Source organism: Anabrus simplex, chromosome 3, assembly GCF_040414725.1.
Source record: "Anabrus simplex isolate iqAnaSimp1 chromosome 3, ASM4041472v1, whole genome shotgun sequence".
NCBI classification, from domain to species: Eukaryota; Metazoa; Arthropoda; class Insecta; order Orthoptera; family Tettigoniidae; genus Anabrus; species Anabrus simplex.
Window position 1 is genome coordinate 145894047 of NC_090267.1, and position 21848 is coordinate 145915894.

Consider the following 21848-nt stretch of genomic DNA (forward strand, 5'->3'; position numbering starts at 1 on the left):
TAATTCTCTGAGATCTATTTTCTAGAAATATAGCCACCCATTCAGTCACTCTTTTTTCTAGTCCAATTGCACTCATTTTTGCCAGTAGTCTTCTATGATCTACCCTAACAAATGCCTTAGATAGGTCAATCGCAATACAGTCCATTTGGCCTCCTGAATCCAGGGTATCTGCTATATCTTGCTGAAATCCTACAAGCTGAGCTTCAGTCGAATAACCTTTCCTAAACCCAAACTGCCTTCTGTCAAACCAGTTATTAATTTTGCAAACATGTCTAATATAATCAGAAAGAATGCTTTCCCAAAGCTTACATACAGTGCATGTCAAACTGACTGGCCTGTAATTTTCAGCTTTATGTCTATCACCCTTTCCTTTATACACAGGGGCTACTCTAGCAACTCTCCATTCATTTGGTATAGCTCCTTCAACCAAACAATAATCAAATAAGTTTTTCAGGTATGGTACTACAGTATATCCCAACCCATTGCCTTTAGTATATCCCCAGAAATCTTATCAATACCAGCTGCTTTTCTAGTTTTCAACTTTTGTATCTTACTGTAAATGTAATTGTTATCATAGGTAAATTTTAATACTTCTTTAGTGTTACTCACATCCCCTATCTGGACTTTATCCTTGTAACCAACATTCTTTACATACTGCTGACTGAATACTTCTGCCTTTTGAAGATCCTCACATACACACTTCCCTTGTTCCTTAATGATTCCTGGAATGTCCTTCTTTGAACCTGTTTCTGCCTTAAAGTACCTATACACACCCTTCCATTTTTCACTAAAATTTGTATGACCACCAATTATGCTTGCCATCATTTTATCCTTAGCTGACTTCTTTGCTAGATTCAATTTCCTAGTAAGTTCCTTCAATTTCTCCTTACTTCCATAACCATTTCTAACTATTTCTTTCCAGTCTGCACCTCCTTCTTAGTCTCTTTACTTCTCTGTTATAATATAGTGGATCCTTACCATTCCTTACCACCTTTAAAGGAACAAACCTATTTTCACATTCCTCAACAATTGCTTTAAACCCATCCCAGAGTCTGTTTACGTTTTTATTTATCATTTTCCAGCGATCATAGTTACTTTTTTTTAAACTCCCTCATGCCTGTTTTATCAGCCATATGGTACTGCCTTATGGTCCTAATTTTAATACCTTCCTTTCATTCACATTTATTTTTAACTACCACAAAAACAGCTTTGTGATCACTAATACCATCTATTACTTCGGTTTCTCTATAGAGCTCATCTGGTTTTATCAGCACCAAATCCAAAATATTCTTCCCTCTAGTTGGTTCCATCACTTTATGAATCAGGTGCCCTTCCCATATTAATTTATTTGCCATTTGTTGGTCATGCTTCCTGTCCTTCGCATTACCTTCCCAACATTTACACTCTCTAAATTAGTGCGTAATGAATCGCACAGGATGACTTCTCTGAATTTATGCACTGTCTTTCGCCACTTGGGACAAATTTTTAGGTTATCATTCATCACTAAAAATAACATCTCACAAGATACTCTCTAATTCATTCCATACTTCATTTAATCAAAATCATTAACTTTTTTTACTCCATAATACAATACATAAAATATGTTATAACATGAAGAAGCAAGGACAGAAGTCAGGATCCACAACACTACCCTCACTCCCCTACTTCCCTCCCGTCTCCACAAAACAGAGTGCAACGCCTAAAGAAACTTTCACTCATCCCCTCCATGAACACAGTCAGAAGCAGTGAATGAAGGCAATAGACTACATTTTAACAGCTTAGATAAGTACAGAAACATTTCTATAAGTTAATACAGTGATGGTTGAATACTAATACCATTATTATTTGTTAATAATTGTTCATATTATCACCGTCTCTCCACCACTGACAAGTTTACTCATCATAATCAATATTGTACATATATATGCATGGTTTAAAGTGATTTGATAAAATCTGAGGATCTTCTTGTAGAATTAAACATATCATTCTTTGTTTAATAGTGTTTTTCTTACAGGTATATTATAGTGATATATATTATATTTGAACTTATGTGTTTGACAGATTAAAAGTTTCTAAGTTACATTTAACTAATTGGAAAGTATGGTTTCCTTCTTAATGAAAAAAAAGAAACCACCAATATTTTACATAATACAAGTGTCTTATTACTTTTGGATGGTTTTTCTCTAGGTACATTTTTTTGGTAATCAGTAAAATTTTGTCATTTGTTAATAAGAAAGTAAACCAACCTTCAAAAATTTTTGTATTAAAAATAACCAGGATCTGAACACAAATACATTATAAAAAATAGTACAAAATATTTTCTTAAAGGAAAGGTGGGAAAGATTCAGCTATCACCAAACTTACTTGAGTATAGAGAGGGAAAATTAAGAAGGAAGGGACTAAAAGAGGCAAGTATGTGATGGAATCACAGAAAAGCCAAACATATAAAAATTATGAAGATTAATCTGAAAAATTTCCATAGTCTGCCATGTAATTTGCATTTTTATTCCTGTGTTAGGGGACATTATGAAAAGAAACTAGTCCCCAAGTACAATGATTTATTTTTCATCCTGTTTCAGAAGTTTGTTGCCTACTTATAGACAAAATGGCAAACAGTGTATTTACAGAAATGCCATCTTCAAAGCAGAGAAGCAGGAAAAAGCTTGAGGCTGGGTTTTTTGGCTGAGTGGTCCAGGTGTTCTCAATTGAAAACAGTAAGATGTGAAGTGGTTCATCAAGGGCATCAACATCTTCAGTATACCAACAACAAAAAACCACTATCACTTCCTGTTCAAATTATTGTTCTCTATCTCTAGAATGACATTTTTTCCTTGTGATAGACTATGGAAATTTATTTTAAAATCCTTACATTTAATGAAGTCAGTTCCTTTGTAACACAAGTTTTACCATACAACATTGTGTTTCTATTGAGTTGTTTCCTGCACAGACACAAATAATCTACATCACACTAGGCATGCAAGCTGCAGGTTTGTTTTGATTTGGCACTTGCGTGGTATGCAAAATATCTATCCTAAAAATGCATAAAAGCTGGGTGTTCATGTCCCTAATTTGAATTGTCAATCAGTCTTCAATATTAGTAAGCCTTCTGATATTCAGAAATATTGAGGTATCATAACCATCAGATAGATGGAAATCAAATAAGATGGGACAGCAATGTGAGCATTTGTACCCAATTTTGTTCTTGTTACAAAATCTACTAGAGTGGAATTCACCATAAAACAGTTTCAGCTTGATAAATCCAAGTTCCAAAGAACTTGTCCTATTTTTTATAAATGGTACGTGCCAAATGATAATTTTGTAATAATGTTCATAGCACTTTTTAATTCTTCCAAAGCATATTCAATTCTTCATATAATGACTGCTTTTGGAGGTGAAAATGGATTAATATTTAAATTACTTAAGTACTTTATCAGGTACAGTACACAGAAAATGTAACAAAGCATGTTCTGTTATCATACATGGATTTCAGCCATAGCATTTCCTACTTTACTTTCTACTCATATACAGAGTCTGAAAATAAGTTATGGAAATTGTAAGAGGACATAGTATTCTGAAACAAAAATCAATCTAGAGTATTTTATTTCCTCCTAGTGAAAGTTCACCAGAAGATCGACAAAGAAATGCAAGTTCAATAGTGAGCAATTTCTGTGTCAGTCTATGCGGAGTGTGGCCGGCCAAGCTTGATAACCTGGGCCAGTTTTCAATAGAAAAGGTGAGCGCTACTGAAGCACACTGACATGTCGCTCGCTCACATGCAACCTTGCTAGTAATGACAGCATATCCCAGAGGAGCATCTGATCACCTGCCCGGATAAAGTAGCATCTTTATTTTGGTTATCGTGCACTAAGGTATCCTGAACTGACTGCTATACAAAACTGAAATCCTAGTAGTAAAACTTCTCCTGGATTTGGGTGAGCACACTGTTTTGTTTTATGAAACATATTGGTAAACACAGTACATTTCGTGCACGTCAAAGTACGCCATACTGCAAAATATTTACCGAAATGACATACCCACTTAACATAAGTTATGTAATAAAAGTAAACAGCAAGCACGTCCTGTGGTATTGACAGGTATTAAAGGCTAAATTTTGAATAAATTATCCTAGGATATAGGCTAATATAACCAACTCTGGCAGAGTTCCGTATGTTATTGCGGTTTTATATGTGTTAATCAGAAATGCACACCACTATTAATAGCAAACATAATCTTTACGTTATTTAGATTTTCTGACGTAACAGACTGGGCCTGTACAGCTTCTTGAGGCCATTGAGGTGATATGTTTAGTGATAATTGATTTCTGTTAATTGTTTATGTATTGTACATACTGTGAACATCAATATTTTTTATTTAATTTTTGTAGTGTGTTTCATCCGGCTCAGAGCACAAGTACAAAAGCTTACAAGAAATGATGCTTAAAATTTCTCCTTCCCGATGCCCCGCTTGTTCACTCCCCTTCCCAACATGTGTAGAATTACTCAATTCACTCTACTGCATTGCTTGCCAATTGCACGCACATGTAAATAGTGGATACTGTGTGGTCCTCAGCCACGCACTCATGTCTGTACTCCATTCACTAGAAGAGATTTTGATCATCCCATGCAGTTTTCTTGGGAATTTTAAATTCTAACATTAACACTCTTCACCGCTAACGTTCTGTTGCAAATTTGGTGCACTACGTCGCAGGATTTGACAGACATGGACCAGTTACCCCTGATGATTAACCAAACGGCTTAGGCAAAAATGGATGACGGATCCTCACATTACTGAGTTTATTAATTTTTTTTGCTAGTTGCTTTACGTCGCAGTGACACAGATCGCTCTTATGGTGACGATGGGACTGGAAAGGGCTAGGAGTGGGAAGGAAGCGGCCGTGGCCTTAGTTAAGGTACAGCCCCAGCATTTGCCTGGTGTGAAAATGGGAAACCATGGAAAATCATTATCAGGACTACCGACAGTGGGGTTTGAACCTATTATCTCCCGAATACTGGATACTGTCCGTACTTAAGCGACTGCAGCTATCGAGCTCGGTACTGTGTTTATTATGTCCGTAAATTTTCCATATCTTATTTTCAGACAGCCTGCATATACCTCTGTTCTTTACATTTCTGTAGGAATTGTTAACTGGAAAAATATGTTTTAGGGTTTGCTTTAATTAATCCTTTTTCTTTGGCTTCCAAAAGAAGCTAAGTATCTACAGTGTACTGAAATAAACAAATGCCAATATGTTTATCAGTTTGCACTCATCGTAAATGTTACCACTTTACTTCATTGTTCTACACTACAATAAGAATTAGATGATGTAAAAGTAATACACATCAATATTTCCAAGTAGTATCTGAGCTTCAAAGGAACAGACCTATGGTGTCGTCTCGATAAATATGTACATATATCACTCTTCTCTTCATTCTTATTTTGTATTCTCTATGTTTGATGATTTTGCCACCACACTGGTTTTGCATTAAGATATTTTATACACTCCTAAATTATTTAAAGAAGGTGCTTGGAGATACAGTTTAATTTGTACTGATATTGAGACTAGTTAATAACATTATATTTTTAAAAAACATGTATTTTATGTACAACTCTACATACTGTTCAGAGATATAAATTACCCAAGAGGTAATCATGCAGCTTCATTTCTCACAAGGCACTATGATGGGAAGTTTACGTAGGAATTATTACCTCCTGCAGTAATGGAATGCTCTGGAGTTGAAAAAGGATTTTTGGTGCTAGAGTTTGTATCCTCACCCATCAAACCCATTGTTATATATGATGGATTTGAAAATCCAGTGGGAAGTTCTTCATTCGTAAAACTTATGTCACCATTTTTTGGCATTTCTGATGCTGCAGACTTGTGCTTTGGCATATCGATATAGTTATCAGCGGAAGTGCTGATAGTGGGAAGAGCATAATAACAAGCATTTGAGAAACTTGGATGTGTCTTATCTGTTGAACCTTCACCCTGTGAGCTATCCCCTTTCCTTAACTCATTGGCACATTCAGAATCTGATTCACTTCCTTGATAAGGTGTCTTTAGAATTGGATGCATTTCAGGTCCACCAACGTTTTGCTCGTCCCTGGGATGTTTTCTTTGTTGTTGTGGAGTGCTGAAGTTGAATACGGTGTCTCCAACAGCTGCTACTCGGGGACTGAAGATGTTCGGACTGTTCGATGTGCTCGGTCCCTTCATACACAAGTATCCAGCGGCCTCCTCCTCGTCCATGGTGTTATCCATATGCATAAAGCTAATAATATCAAAAGCTGTATTAGTTTGTGCTTAAATGTAGTCCTAATAATAAGAGATTTTCATAAATTGTAGAAAGTTCCCAGATCATACTGCAATTCTTATTACAAGTGTATTCCAGAGAGAGAGAGCTACATTTGCTACAAGAGGAACAGTTTTATGTTCTTTTTACCTTCATACATACATCATAGCAAATTTACAGTATGAAGCAAGCCTAATCAGACGGTAATTCTGTTAGGCTAAACCTTTCAAAAGGACATATTAAAAATATGTAAATGATATTGGAAGGAATTAAAAATATTCCTGTGAGTTCTGGGTTAAAGTATCTTACTATTTAAGTCAATAGGATATTTCTAATTGGCAAGTATACAAAACACAGTGCCTGTATATTTGCCAGCATTGATGACATGATGCTAATTGTATGCAACTGGTTAACAAGTTTATGAGGTCTAGTAACAATTTTAATAACATGATTATGCAGTAACTCTCAGGATCAACAGATTCATAATAATTCTATGTATTAAACACCCTGTTTCTCAGAGGAGGCATGGTGTGAAGGATCATCAAAGGGGCCTCGCTGGAGATTGCAGTCCTGGAAAGTCAAGACATGAATGGCAGTCTAATATACTTGTACCTTCATCGTTTTGAAATCCTGAGAGTTTGAGTTTTTCATCACCAAATCAATGAAAGCTGGTGGACCTGTATCGAGATCAACACTTAGGATTTAACAAGCCAGAAGAAAGTCTGCCAGTAAACCTATGCAATCAATATGATTGTGGCCCCACCAAGTTCTCTTCAGAGATGACTGCTAGGAATATGATGACGTTGAAGAGGAACTGGAAATCCAGAGATTCTCAAGGATGATTTGGGGAAAGCCACAAGCCAAGAAAAATCTGGTGAAACTGTCAAACTAAATCACATAAATGTGGAACTGCTTAAACTGATATGTATTGTTTATAATAATGACTTCCATTTGAAGCTGTTTGACCACATCTGCGCAACACTGGAAACATCTCTGTAGATCGGTTGAAATTCACCTTTATTATCCTGACAAATAAATTGAATTCTAAATGATGTAGTGTTGATAAGTCTGTGTGAGAGAATGGGGGCGGTGATTCAATACACTCAATTACTGAGAGAAATAGAGGGAAACATCAGTGAACTCTGTTTGGTCTTTGTACTGAGAACCCTGGTATGTATTCAAGATATAGTTCAAAAGGTCTTGAACTACAATAACGTGTCTTGAGTTGCTTCACTGATTATGTAAAAGCATCTGATGATGTAAAAACATGACACCCTCATATGCTAAATGTAACATACTGGGGTTGATAGTAAAGAGGTTAACTCCATCAAGAAGCTGTAATGGAATCAAATAGCTCACATCAAAATTAGAGACCATGTTACTGAAGAAATCAGAATACACCAAAATGCAAGACAAGGTTTTACTCTCTCATTAGTCCTTTTTAACTTATACTCTGAAGCAGTTTTTTTAATTACCCTTGATGACCACTTGATGAATCTGATGAAGGAATCAAGATCAACAGAAAGCAAATATATACCAATCACTCTGCAGATGGCAACAGTGAGCTAAGCACATAGTTTGACTTTAAAATAGAAGTTCAGAAAACAAAATTCATAGTAATCAGCAAGCAGTAAATAACTAATGCTGTTAATAGACTGGACAGAAATATCATTGAAAGGGTGTCACATTTTAAGTATCTTGGATCCTGGCTAAAACAAGGATGAAATCTAGCTGTAGAAATGAAGACGGGAGATTCATTATTGCAATAGGTGTGTTTCTTAAGTTAAAACATGTTGTATGTAAAGATAACTTCTGAATCAAAACTCATCAGCATGTCTTGAAGTGTTATTTGTTATTGGTGCTACTTTATGGTGTCAAAGGGTACTGCAGAATGTTGAAGACACCAATGTCCCCAATAAGGAGGTACCCTACTCATCGTGCTAGTAAATCATATGGTCCTACCCCTGCAAAATGCAAGAAAGCAGAGTTGCATCTCCTGAAATGACAAATACAGCCTGATAAAACTGGTGATCGAAGGGAAGATTCCATCTCACATTTTGAAATACTACTTGCTGTGGATGAGAATGAATAAAAAGAGTCTGATCTGTGGGATCCACTAATTGACCATCAACCCAGCTGATAGATTTTTATGTGACAAAAACATTTTAACGAGTAAAGTAAACCTCACAGGAATGTGATCCCATGAAAATATTGTAGTTAGTTAACCTTCTCAAAGTAAACTTAGTGGACAAGTTTGAAATTTCTATAATCAAAAACAACTCTTAACACAATAAACTGCAATTCAACAGATTTTCTATGATTAGAAAAAGCATAACTCAATTTTCAAATTCCTGACAAATCAATGACACTCAACTCTGGCTGTGTTACAACAATAATAACACTCCCAACCAGAAGAATAAGACTCATTCAAAACCATAAATTCTTAAAAATATTTTCTTTTTCCAGATATCTCTTGAATTAGAAGTTGACTTCCACTACTATCTCTGAAAATAAAAGGTGATGAGAACATAGTTTTACTATCCTGCATACATTTATGTTGAAGTAGGCCTACTGTACATCTGAATGGTGCAATTTGTAAAACATGGTACAGTAAAATACCAGTATAATAAGATTTTGGAGACCTAAGAAATTAATTTGTTATAGTGAAATTTTGTTTTACTGAAATAAGTTAATTCTTCAGAACTCAACCATTAGTAAGCCTGTTGAAGAATCTACATTATTTCAACATGAATTTACACATAAAGAAATCTTAATACTATATTAAATGAGAGGAAAATTAGGATATATATACAGTATATACATGAAGTAATGATATAACAGCATCTCAAATTTTACCCTGTAATGGTACATTATGTCCTCGACTTTATTTTTTGAAAACGTCTGTGATTTTTTCTGAACTCTCCCAGACACAAACGAATATTCAAGGTAGTCAGCAACCACTGCGCTTGAATTTAACACAGATTCTGGTATATCACTTTGTGACAGAAGAAAATCCTGAAGACTACGTGCCATGTTTATTGTCTGCACAAGAGTCAAACTCTTCCACCTCATCACACGGATTCCTATCACTTATAATATCTGCTACAATCTCGTCTTCAGTGATTTCCTTTTCCATTAACACATCACAGTCCAAGTTGGCATAATCAGTAAGATTTACACTTGTTGGCACATCCAACTTTTCACACAAATGCTTCCAGTTCTTCTCTGTTTCTGCATCCAACTCTTCACTTTCTGCAATGTTGTCTTCTCCATAACCCACTCCAGCTTTTCTAAAGCAGTTCCTGATTACCTCTTCTTTCAGTGATATCCATGCAGCGCTAACATCTGCACTGCTTCCAATTAGTTGACATTTATGTCTCTCTCTTAGGCAATGTTACATAGCATACACCGGTCCACACAAGCTCTGTAATGCTGCTTCACCACATGAATTATCCCCTGATCCAGTGGCTGCAGAACTGAGGTAGTATTTGGAGGCAAAAAAAACAAACACTTTCACATGCTCCAAATGGCGAGGTACACAATTGTGAGAGGAGCATTTGTCTAAGATGAGGAGAAAAAGAATTCTCCTCTTTTCGGCCTTCATCCGACGTTTCAGGCACAATAACCACTCTTCGAAGATCACTGAAGTCATCCATGCCTTGTTATTGTGCCTATATTCATAAGTAGATGTTGTATTCCCTTGAAGCACCTTGACTTCCCAGGAAGTTCCCAATCATGAGAAGCTTCACTTTATCCGTCCTAGTGGAGTTGGTGCACGAAAAAGCCGTTATCTGTTATTTTGAGCTTTTGTCCACAAAACACTTTATTTCCCTTGAATTCAAGGTTTTTCTTTGGCATTAATTTGTAGAATAATGCAGTCTCACCTGCATTATAAATATCCACCGGCAAATATTCTTTCGAGGCAGCTGATAGTGTCTCCATCCGCCATGAAGATGCAACTTCCTTTGCGATACTGTTTTCTTCACCACTTACTACCTTGTGGGGAATGGCATATCTTTCCCGGAATCTATGAAGCCAACCAGAACTTCCCATAAATTCCAGAAATCCAAGCGAATGTGCAAAGGATCATCCATGCTCGCATAACAGTGTGCCATTGACAGGAATACTTCTGGTCCGCATTTCGACAGACCATGTATAAACGGCTTTGTCCACCTCCTCATAGTCTGCTGTCCTCATCTTCTTTCATTGTGGCCCAAGGGCATCAGCATCAATATTCTGCTCTATCTTACTTTTCTGTTTAAAAAAAGTAGATTGTGTTGAAGAGCTGATGCCATACTTCTTCACTATTTCTCTTTTCTCCACTTCCTGAAGTACTTCACATTTTTCTTTTAGAGAAAACTGCTTTCGCTTCTTTTGATCCATATTGGCGAAAGAGTTAACTGGCACACTAATACACACGTTGCTTCATGAACGAATGTGTCATGGGACGTGAATGAACAAAATCCAGAACTGAAGGTAAAGATGTAAAACCATAACGTTCATTGGTTGATTGTAAATGTGGCATTCCTATGCAGCCAATATATATTGGTTTACTTTGAAATCAATATCCATCTCGACCAATCGTGCACATGTATGGAAAATGGCTACCTGAACCATATCCTGTAAACGCGAATACTGTCATCCAATCTGCGCACCTCAATATTTGAAGATATTTTTATTAATATAAAGTGGCTTTAATTTTCTTTTCTTTTTTGTATAAGAAATTAATCCTACATAATGGCGTTCAGCACTGGTACACCAAAACTGAATAAGATAATCTTCGTGTGCTGTTGGGTAGGCAACCCGCTTGTCAGAAATGTGATGTGTTTGCTTACCTTCCCCTGATTTGTAATCGGTAGTTTTGCCTGTGTGTTGTATAGTGTGTGCCGACTGGTATTAGCTGTATAGAGAGATGTTGTGCGAAATACCCGGGGATTAAAACAGGATTAATTTCAATTATATTCTGAAGAAAAAAGATGTTAAATATAAGCAAAAAGGCTACATTTTAATTTGGTATACTGAAACTTCGAAATGTGTTAAAATGAAATGTTTTAGCACACATTAAATAGGGAAAAGGGAAGGGGCCAAAAAATAATTTTGCTATTCTGAACATTTTGTTAAACTGGCGTTCATTACAGTGACATTTTACTGTAATATCAACCATTACATTTTTTTTAGCTTAGCAGCAATATTATTATGAACATCTATGATGGTTGAGATGGAGGCAATATTAGCTGCAAGTGTTCCAACAATTAGATGCCGTTATGCATCATTAGACCAAGCACCAGAGGTTGGTTTCGAGATATTTGCATTTAACTTTTGGTTTATGTGTAAATTCAAATAAACATAATTTTGCTAAATCTGGAATTCCTGGTGTTCCAGGATAATAGATTCTACCTTCTCTCCAAATTTCAACATTTTTATACTCACAGTACATAAATGAATATTTAAAAATGGCTCTTAATCTATGGATGCAAATTAAGGCATTTCTCATGTGTGAGAAAAAAAAAAGAACACACTGCCAAAACCAATAACCTCTTACTGTTGGGTATTACTGAGTAGGATTTGAACATAATGTGACAGCAATCAGATTCAAACCCGAATCTTCTACTGTTTGGACAAGTCCTTGAACCACTGCAAGCCACGCCAGAACTGCGGCACATTATTCAAGTCTTAGATGGAGAGACTCTAGAAGGGGAACTATTCCCTAAAGCAGTTTCTATAACCCCTTACTGATTTGAGGAATTTCATCTGATCCAAGCCAAATAAATACAAATAGTAAGAAAAGGGCTATTGTAGTCTAAACAAATGCAATGTCCTTCATTTCTTCATGGATTTTCTTTCACATTTTTATGTTCTGAGAGGATAGCACTGACAAAATATTTTCAAGCCTAAGAGTAAGTTTTGTCCTCCTTTAGATACACGTAAGTTGCCAAGTAGAATGGCAGTCTCCTAAACTAAGTAAAAGATATGAAGGTTGGTATATGTAGTTATGATTACCTTGGTGTAAAAAAAATTAAGTGAATCTAAAAGTAAGTACTGAACTTTTAATTACTCATCTTAGTCAAACTGTTTGGCATCTGCAGGTATTAGGTGTATCAGCGACTTAAGGTCACAAGTTTAGCTTCAAAGATAGGTTTCCCATTCAGCCACAAAGGTATGATGAAAGGGAACTCTAAGTTTCCTGTGTCTGTCCCAGTTTTGACTTTTCTAGATTTACTTCCTGAGATTCACCATCAAATTTAGTTTTGACATACATAACAAATGGCCATGATTTCAAGAACTGGATTTCCTTTAGTTTTAGCCAGTTTATCTCGCAATTGTCCACAGACATTTTACGATTCACGATCATTTTCCTTGTCCTTCTCATACTTTAGGAGATACTTGAAACATTGCTGAACTTAGTGACTTGATAAACCACTCGGTGTATCACCACGTCAATAACTTATCACTATAAAAAACATGGACTCCTTCACGGTCATCCGTGCCACAATGTGAGGAAGGTGGTGCTGATCTTATGATGTAAACTAGAATGTCACCTTGTCTATAGTTGCACTGTTTCCCTCTATGTTGCTTAGGTTTTCAGATGACTGACACCTAATGCCCTCTTGTAACATATTGGGGAATTTTTTACAAGTAGTTTAATTTTTCCTCAACATGATGGCATTAAAGTCTCTATTTTCTTTACCCTCGAACCAGTAGGTGACTGTAGATCGACAGATGTGCGCCTATCTCGCCCACCACTGTCGATATTTCAACAGGTCTACTTTACTGCCAAATATAGCTGGAAGAAGTTGTGAATTTGGAATGTGGAATGTTTTGGTACTAAATACATCCATTTATGTGTAGTATATTTGGAACAAATGAAGGTTGTAATTCATACTAACTCTGAATCACATTCTGTTCTTGTTGTGACTTGCTTTCCTTGTTTACTGGTTGGTTATTCACATACGATGGCTAAATTTTCAGAGTTAAATGATGAAAACATTGTGATGAAAACAAATGCATCTGTAAATTCAAATGATAAGTCTGATCTAGATGATAGGTGTTTTGGTTGGAGTGATGGATGTAGTAAACTAGGCCCAGAGTAGAACAGCACTACTGTAGGCTACATTGCATGCATGCTAGCCATGCTGTCATACTACTTTTTAGTGGATAATTTCTAAAGTATTAGCTCTATCCACATAAAATTTGCTGGCATATCATCAAAATTAATTTCTCTATAATACGTATATTTTCAAAAGTTTCAGAAAACTAATTATTAATTTTTTTAATGTGTAAATACAACATAATTTTGAAAACTGAAATACTGTGCATTTAAGGGGGCAAGATTTGAAAAGTGGCTAAATTGAGAATAAACGCAAACCACTTCTCAAATATTTAGTTCATTATGAACATTTTGGTGTAATGTATGTGCACATTCTCTGAATAATACATATGTCAGAGTGACATACAACAGGTGCATCAAATGTGTGATGCACACCCACAACCACTGGCTCGAGGGTTAAAATGGTGCATAATCTATTGATGCATAACTGAATCCAATTGTAATGTCTGTCTGTCGGTCAGGATGCAGGGCTCTATGAATCTGCAAATCGCTGTAACCATTACCCTACTATTACCCATTATGACCAGGCAAAGCTCACAGAAGGAAGAAGTGAAGGGAACTGCCTACTTGCTTTACATTCACTACACCACAGATTGAATGGCCAAGGTCCTCCGCAAACACAATATAAAAACCATGTTTGGCACCGCCACTAAAATTGCCCACAGTCTGAGTAAAACCAAGGACAGATTGTCCCCACTTTTACATCCTGGGGTATACGAAATTCCCTGTACTTGTAGGTATACATCGGCCAAACATGTTGGTCCATTGGTACCCATATCAAAGAATATGAACTTAATATTCGTCTCAACCAACCAGACAAATCGGTAATAGCTGAGCACGCTCTATCGTCGGGTCTTGATGTCATGTTCCAAGATGCTCGAGCTCTTACCCACACTAGACACTACAGGTCCAGGATTATACATGAAGCTGTGGAAACGCGTAGAAATCCTAACAATTTCAACAGGGACACCAGCTATCAATTAAATAATACGTCGTTGCCAGCCATTAAGAATTTATGTAGGTAGTTCCCTTCCCTGTCCCTTCATTATTGTTATTTTGTCTCTGTGTTTTCCAAATTCGTACGTTCCTCGTCACCAGATGTTTCATTCTAGGCTTGTGTCTATGTTATACACCTGTCAATGTCATATGTTACATACACACGTTATGTGAACCGCTTAGACTGGTTCTGATGGTTTGGTCAGCTTCCGCTTCGAACGCTAGCATTGTGCCACGTCCTAGGAGGCATCTGGTGGCGAATGAACATACCATTTCCACTTCTATTGTAACATCTAAATTCAAAGAGTCATTGTTTAAGAAGCCTTTCTCATGGACTGTCGCGATTTCTTCTGAGGACGCAGAGCACAGTTCTCCATGAAACGTTAAGAATATCACCTTATTTTCTTGACACAGCATAAGCCCAAAAGCCTATACAGTATCATGTCTATAATTCTACATAAATCATCCCTCTATTTCATTTTGTTTGCAAGCAGTAGTGGCAAAAGTGGATTGCATTTCTTTGTAACATTGAATTCTCAAAGTTACCTCGTATACCTAGAGCAGGGGGAGGATGTAGTTCTATATAAAAAGGCAAGCTAACCAGTTTGTAGTTTTATGTACCTTCAAATGTATTGATCATAAGTCAAAGGAACTACTACTACAAAGTCACTGAGCTATTCCTATCAAATATATTACCTGTTGACATAATCGTTATCACATTCATTGACAGGAGACACGAGGTTGTTATATGTTGGTGCAGTCATCATGTTCAGGTAGTCATTGCCTCTGTCTTGTAACCACTGCTCATTCATGACAATGTATGGATCATTCAAATCAATGAAGTGCTGGAAAGGAAATAGAAATGTTCAAACAAAATAGAAAAAAACAATTCCATCAGAAATTCATTTTTATGTTGTAATCCAATGTTATGAAAGGATACTCATTATTTTCTGTGTTGTGGTTTTATAACTGGACACTAGTAAATTTCTATTAACCATTATCGAACCAATTGATTATGTACTGTCAATGCCCACCCTCGCACGCACAAAAGACTGACTGCTGATATATTGCCAATGGCTGCTCTAACCAAAAAGACCAGCTGGCAATATTATTTTCCTGGAAGGAATAAACCTACAACATGTTCTGAAATAGTCCTCTTATTTACAATATCTCTCTTGTTTCATTTCCTCGGGGGAAAAAGATGTTTCCTCGATGTTCAGGAATAAAATCATAATCAATTACATCAATACATTAAAAACTCTGTTGACTACATTCTTACTTTTCTTTCACAATTCTTAACAAAATTGAAGAAACACTGAAGTATGAGTTTACATACAATCTTGCTTTGTCCAGTGCTCCGGGGTCAATAGTAACTTTTATTCTTGTCCTGAGGTGGTGCAGCTCTTTCTAGACACACAACCTCAATGGAGGTGAGCTGCAAGTAACATTTTAACCAGAACTAGCCCTCCTGCCATTTTTAAATTCCTGACAGTACCGGGAATTGAACCCGTGCCTCCAAGGATGGCAGCTGATAATGGTAACCATTATGCTATGGAAGTGGACTCCAGAGTCAATAATTGTTATGCACTGATGAGAGGAGAACTTCAAAGTAAACTTTAGTCTTTTCCATTACACCAGCCAGTAAACAGCTGGTCATTTTAAGTGCACTCTTTATAAACATACCTGATCCTAACAGGGTTAATACTAGTGCATGATAAGAGGAGAATCCTCATCGAAATGAAGAAATAAGTTTGATTGTTCAAATTCTCTAATGAATTTAATTTCTAATTATTCAAATCAAAACGTGTAAAAGAACTAAACTGATGGCACATACAGCCTATTAAGGGAATTGTTTCCCAGCTGGATGGTCTGCAGATACTGGAATGTTGTGTGGTCAGTGCAACAACTTCTTTAGCCATATTGCTGTTTTTTCTTAATTTGGCCTACTGCCCCTCAAATCAGGCAGCTCCTCTAATGACTCCATAAGCCTGGATTCAGAATTGAAACCGTTGGATGAACTCGGGGTTTATACAAAGGACGTCATGGTAAGAGACAGACATGCTACTCCTACGCCATTAGGCTGGTCATATACAGTACATTGATTTTATTATTATTATTATTATTATTATTATTATTATTATTATTATTATTATTATTATTATTATTATTATTATTATTATTATTATTATTAATCACAACAGTCGTATCAGCACAGTATATTATTACATAACCAGTTTTCGGACTCTAAGGTCCATCGTCTAAAAAGAGCCTTCAGAACCAGAAAAAAATATCAGAGCACATCTATAATTCACATAATATCAAAAAAAAAAAGATGTCTACACCAATTCGGAAGTATATAGGCTCACTTGTGATGATTGCAAAATATTTTACATAGGAAGGACTGTACGAACCTTACATCAACGATACCAAGAACATTTCAAGGCAGAGAAGTATAATAGATAATCAACTTTTGTGGAACACATTTATAATAATAATCATAACTTTCTAGGGATCCAAAAGGTAATTACGGATTTGAGTTAAACACCCATGAAAACGTCAAGATAATTTTTGCATAGATAAAGAAACTCGATGAAATTCTAAATGAAACAGATGCAAGTAACATATTATTCACAACTTTGAGATGACGTAATGTCATGCAATTCCAGTGCACTCTGCACTTAAAGCTGAACATCTGTTTAGTACTCAACCAGCAGCCTTAGCATCAGGTCCAGCCAGCCTTTCCTATGGTATGTCACACCTTATATAACATCATTGTAAGGTTGGGGGTCATTGTTGCTTTATGTCCATACGTATACCTTAAAGTGCCCTACACGTGCCACCCGGGTGGTGCTAAGTAAGCAACAACATCGGCTGCCGGACCAAAATAAATTTTCTTGCGGATATCCCAGCAAATGGAGGATAGATCACAACCGTTATTATTTTGCCATACGAAATAAATAAAAAATTGAAAGGTTTATATGTATTATGTTCACACTCTCACACTTGTTCTTTCTTTTTCTTTAACTTACAGTTGATCTCAACAGGGCTCCATTTAAACTCATTTTTAAATTCAATGATGACACACTCATGTGGACTTCAATGTTGTAAACAGTTTTAACATTGGACCTTAAAGTCTGAAAACCGGCTACGTAATAATTGTGTGCTGATACAACTGTTGTGATTAATAATAATAATGATGATAATAATGATAATAATAATAATAATAATAATAATAATAATAATAATAATAATAATAATAATAATAATATCATCAGCACTGTTATTAATATGGCTTTGATATTTTATAATGAATATAATCAGTAGATTGCTAACAATATAAAATCAATTTTGAATGGCACTCCCAGCTAGCTGTGCCCTGGAGAGATATGCTGTATATACATAGGCAAGTAAATAAGTGCCTGCAATTTTGCTCTAATAGTGTTCAGGTTGGCTCTATGGCGTTATGTGCTCACCAGCCGCTAGATGGCACCATTGCCTACGTCTGTGGTAGGTTTCAGCGTTATCACATCAGTACAGCTTGCGCTGTTGCGACGTAAAGATGGCCGCACCACTCTGTTTGCACCAAGAGAGAACAGCATTCCGTAATCAGTTTTTTGTGGTCTGAGGGTGTACCAGGAGCAGAAATTCATAGAAGATTTTCAGCACAATATGGGGACAATGTTTTGTTACAGCGAAGTGTTTACTAGTGGACTGAACAGTTCAAACGGGGTCGCACGAGCGTGAAGGATGGAGAAAGATCCGGGTGTCATCTGCAGCCGTAACTGATGCCAATGTTGAACAAGTGTGTGATATGATCCTGAATAACAGATGAGCAACTGTTGATGACGTGGCAAACCATATGCACATTAGCCATGGTTCTGCATATGAAGGAAGTGGTGCATACGTGGCTTGCTGGGCAACCAAAAACCTTTTTTGCAGAGGGTATCAGAAAGCTTGTGAAACAGTGGACCATGTGAATTGAAAAGCAGGGTGACTATGATGAAAAATGATATCAATAAAAAGTGTGTACTCTCTTTGTAATAAATTATAAAAATTGATTGCAGATACTTTTTGATTTGCCCTCGTATATATCAAACTATATAAGTGATCTACTAGAGGTAAAAAATACTGGTTTTCTGTGGTTTCCCATTTTCATACCAGACAAACGCTGGGGCTGTACCTTAATTACGGCCACGACTGCTTCCTTCCCATGCCTAGGCCTCTCCTATCCCATCGCCGCCATAAGACCTATCTGTGTCGATGCGACGTAAAGCAAGTTTGAAAAAAAGAAAAAAGATATTTGTATACCTTAACAGACCTAAAATAAGAATGTATGTTTCTAGAAAGAATAAAATTAACTATCACGTCTATAACTATGCAGCTTAGAAATCCTGTTTGTATTTCAAATGTGTGAAGCTCATTTCTTTAAAAGAAGAAATAAACATAACAAAACTTATTTTTTAAAATCTAGTTTTACATTCAAAACTCTGTAGACTATATTCTTATATTTCTTTCACAATTTTTTGACAAAATCTGAAGAACTCATTGAGGTATGACAATACAGTCTGTGTCCAATACTTCATGGTCAATAATTAAGTTATAGCCAAGTAAGAATATTAACAACTCTTAATACATAGCAAGGAAACAGAGTAAAATAATTATGATTATTCTACACTGCTGTGCAAAATTTACGGACATGATAGATAAAGCAAACTAATATATCTACTACTCGGTGGAAATGAATGAAAGTGAAGTGTGGTGGTCTTCCACATGTGCACAGAAACCTACGTGAGGTCAGCGAGACTACAGTGCCGAATTGGTCTGGCCCCACAAAATGAGGCAGTTGAAGTGAACGGGAGAAGACAGTGTGAGTCAATCAGTGAGCTGTTATAGTGCACTGTGGTGGTGTTATTCCTTACAACATGGCCTGGAGACAACATTTGGATTACTTCACAAGGGAAAAATCATCGGAAAACTGGAAGAATGTCGTAGGTACGACATCCTAACTGTTGTAAAACCTTCAATTATTATGTTTAATATATTTTAATTATATTTTATTAAATGCTAAATTATCTTTTATTAAATGTTAAATGTCAGTGAGTCAGTCAGTTCAAGAGAGTGTGTGTTGTAGTGAGCGAGTCAGTGTTGTTGATATCTGTACTTTTCAAAATCGACTTCAGGGTACACTGCTATTAAGTGTTGTAGTGTGACTTGTTATTGTGTGTAATTGTGTGTTGTGACTTACAGTGACAATAAAGTAGTTTACACAAGGAAGTGAACGTGTTCTCATGTGATATTTATTTAAGTCAAATAAAATTGTATTTGAAAGCGATAAATCAGTGACTGCGACAGGACACTTTGAAACTCAGCAATGAAAATCGACCAAATGACCGTGGCGATTTTACGAAAAGCACTGGTATTCCGAGGTTTACCGACAGCTGGAAGCAATACCAATATAAATGGTCCGTTATTGGACATTATAAATTTTCCAGCTAACTCATTCCTGGTTGCCAGCGTTTCGCCCCCATGTGCTAGGTTGGGCTCATCAGGAACCAGGAATGAGTTAGCTGGAAAATTTATAATGTCCAATAACGGACCATTTATATTGGTATTATAAATTTACTCATTCGGAACATTTTTTTCAGATTCCCTATGGGAATCAACATCTATATCATCTGATGGCCAAGCAGGCATCAATTTTTGATAATGAGACAAAATCTCTCATAGTGCATTGGCACTGCCGGTGGCTACAATTAGTCTACGCAGTGGCCTCCACGGTATGCATTAGCCAGCGTCTTGGTAGGTGTGCTAGGTACCAACTGATGAGCCCAGCCTAGCACACGGGGGCGAAACGCTGGCAACCAGGAATGAGTTAGCTGGAAAATTTATAATGTCCAATAACGGACCATTTATATTGGTATTATAAATTTACTCATTTGGAACATTTTTTTCAGATTCCCTATGGGAATCAACATCTATATCAGCTGGAAGCAAAGCGGACTTACAAGAGAGGCTGCGCCAGGATTTGATAGACAACTAGGTGGACCCAGGCAGTTTCGACTTTGAAGTCACCTCAGAGGAAGAAACCAACGATTGGGTAAGCATTATGTTCGCACAACTAACGGCTTTGTTTCAGGCCCAGTCTGAAAAAATCGAGGCCCTGTCTAAAAAATATTGAGGCCCATCCCGGAAAACGCTAAGGGAAAATCGAGGCCTATTCTGAAAACTCTAGGGGAAAATCAAGGCCCAGTCTCAAGAAATAAAGTACCAAATCAATTCCTTTGGTCACAGATTTGAAAGAAGATATTTCAAAAATTAAGGGTTCTGGAAACTTACGGTAAGGTTTATTATTCAGGTACATGTAAAGACATTAGGAATGGTGGAGAGATTTCCATGTGTATTGGTAAACAGTAATCAAAATTTCGAGTTGGATCCATTACTGGAGTACTCTATTCGACTAGCAGGTCGATCGATGTTTCGAGAGTCTGTTCCATTTAGAGTGTTGTAAGAACCCTTCCAGAAATCGATCATTCTAGACGGTTGATCGAACAGTATATATATCGAGCTGTCAGTCAGTGAGTCAGTCAGTCAGTTCAAAAGAGTGTGTGTTATAGTGAGCGAGTCAGTGTTGTAGATATCTGTACTTGGCAGAATCGACTTCAGGGTACTCCACTATTAAGTGTTGCAGTGTTACGTGCTATTGTGTGTAATTGTGTGTTGTGACTTACAGTGACAATAAAGAAGTTTACACAAGGAAGTGAACATGTTCTCATGTGATATTTATTTACGTCAAATAAAATCACATTTGAGAGCGATAAGTAGGAGAGGTGTGACGAGTGTAGCCTAGGAGTTTGGTATTGCTCACAGTATTCTTTCAAGTGCATAGAGACCATTCCAAACCACAGGCACTGCTTCCCGAAGGAGAGGGAGGGGTCAACCACAGTTGACTCCAGCAGCAGATGACTGCTACATTGTGCAACAAGCAAGAAGAGACATGTCAAACAGCGGGTGCAATTGCAACCACATTTAACAGGACTTTGAGGCATCCAATCTCATGCTCCACAGTGGCATGGTGACTGCATGGGGGTGGTCTATTTGCCTAACAACCATTACGGTATGTTTCACTGACACCTGCATATCAGCGGCACCATTTGCAATGGTGCCAAGAACATCAGGACTGCACCGACGAGGAGGTGAGTCACGTGCTCATCTCACTGAGAGCAGATTCAGTCTGAGTAGTAATTATAGACGTACCCTCATCTGACAAGAGCTGGGAACACGTAATGCACCCAGGAATATTGTCGAAGATGATCATTTTGATGGTCCAAGTGTTATGATGTGAGGAGGCATAATGTTGCATGGGCATACCAACCTCCAAATCTTTGAATGGGGTTACACTCACCGGTCAGCGTTATTGTGACGTACTCCTTCCCCATGTGCGTCTTTTCAGTGGT

The 21848-nt window shown here is 36.9% G+C and overlaps 1 protein-coding gene across 1 annotated transcript in view; it reads right to left on the reverse strand.

Annotated features, from left to right (window-relative positions):
• Positions 1 to 2243: 2243 nt before the first annotated feature.
• Positions 2244 to 21848, reverse strand: part of LOC136866089 (vascular endothelial growth factor receptor 2) — a 254837-nt gene continuing 235232 nt past the window's right edge. Inside the window, exons 21-22 of the mRNA XM_068226603.1 lie at positions 15091 to 15239; positions 2244 to 6269 (exon numbers count right to left, since the gene is read on the reverse strand). Coding sequence (XP_068082704.1) covers positions 5675 to 6269; positions 15091 to 15239 — 744 coding nt within the window. The 3' untranslated portion in view covers positions 2244 to 5674. The remainder of the gene's footprint in view (positions 6270 to 15090; positions 15240 to 21848) is intronic.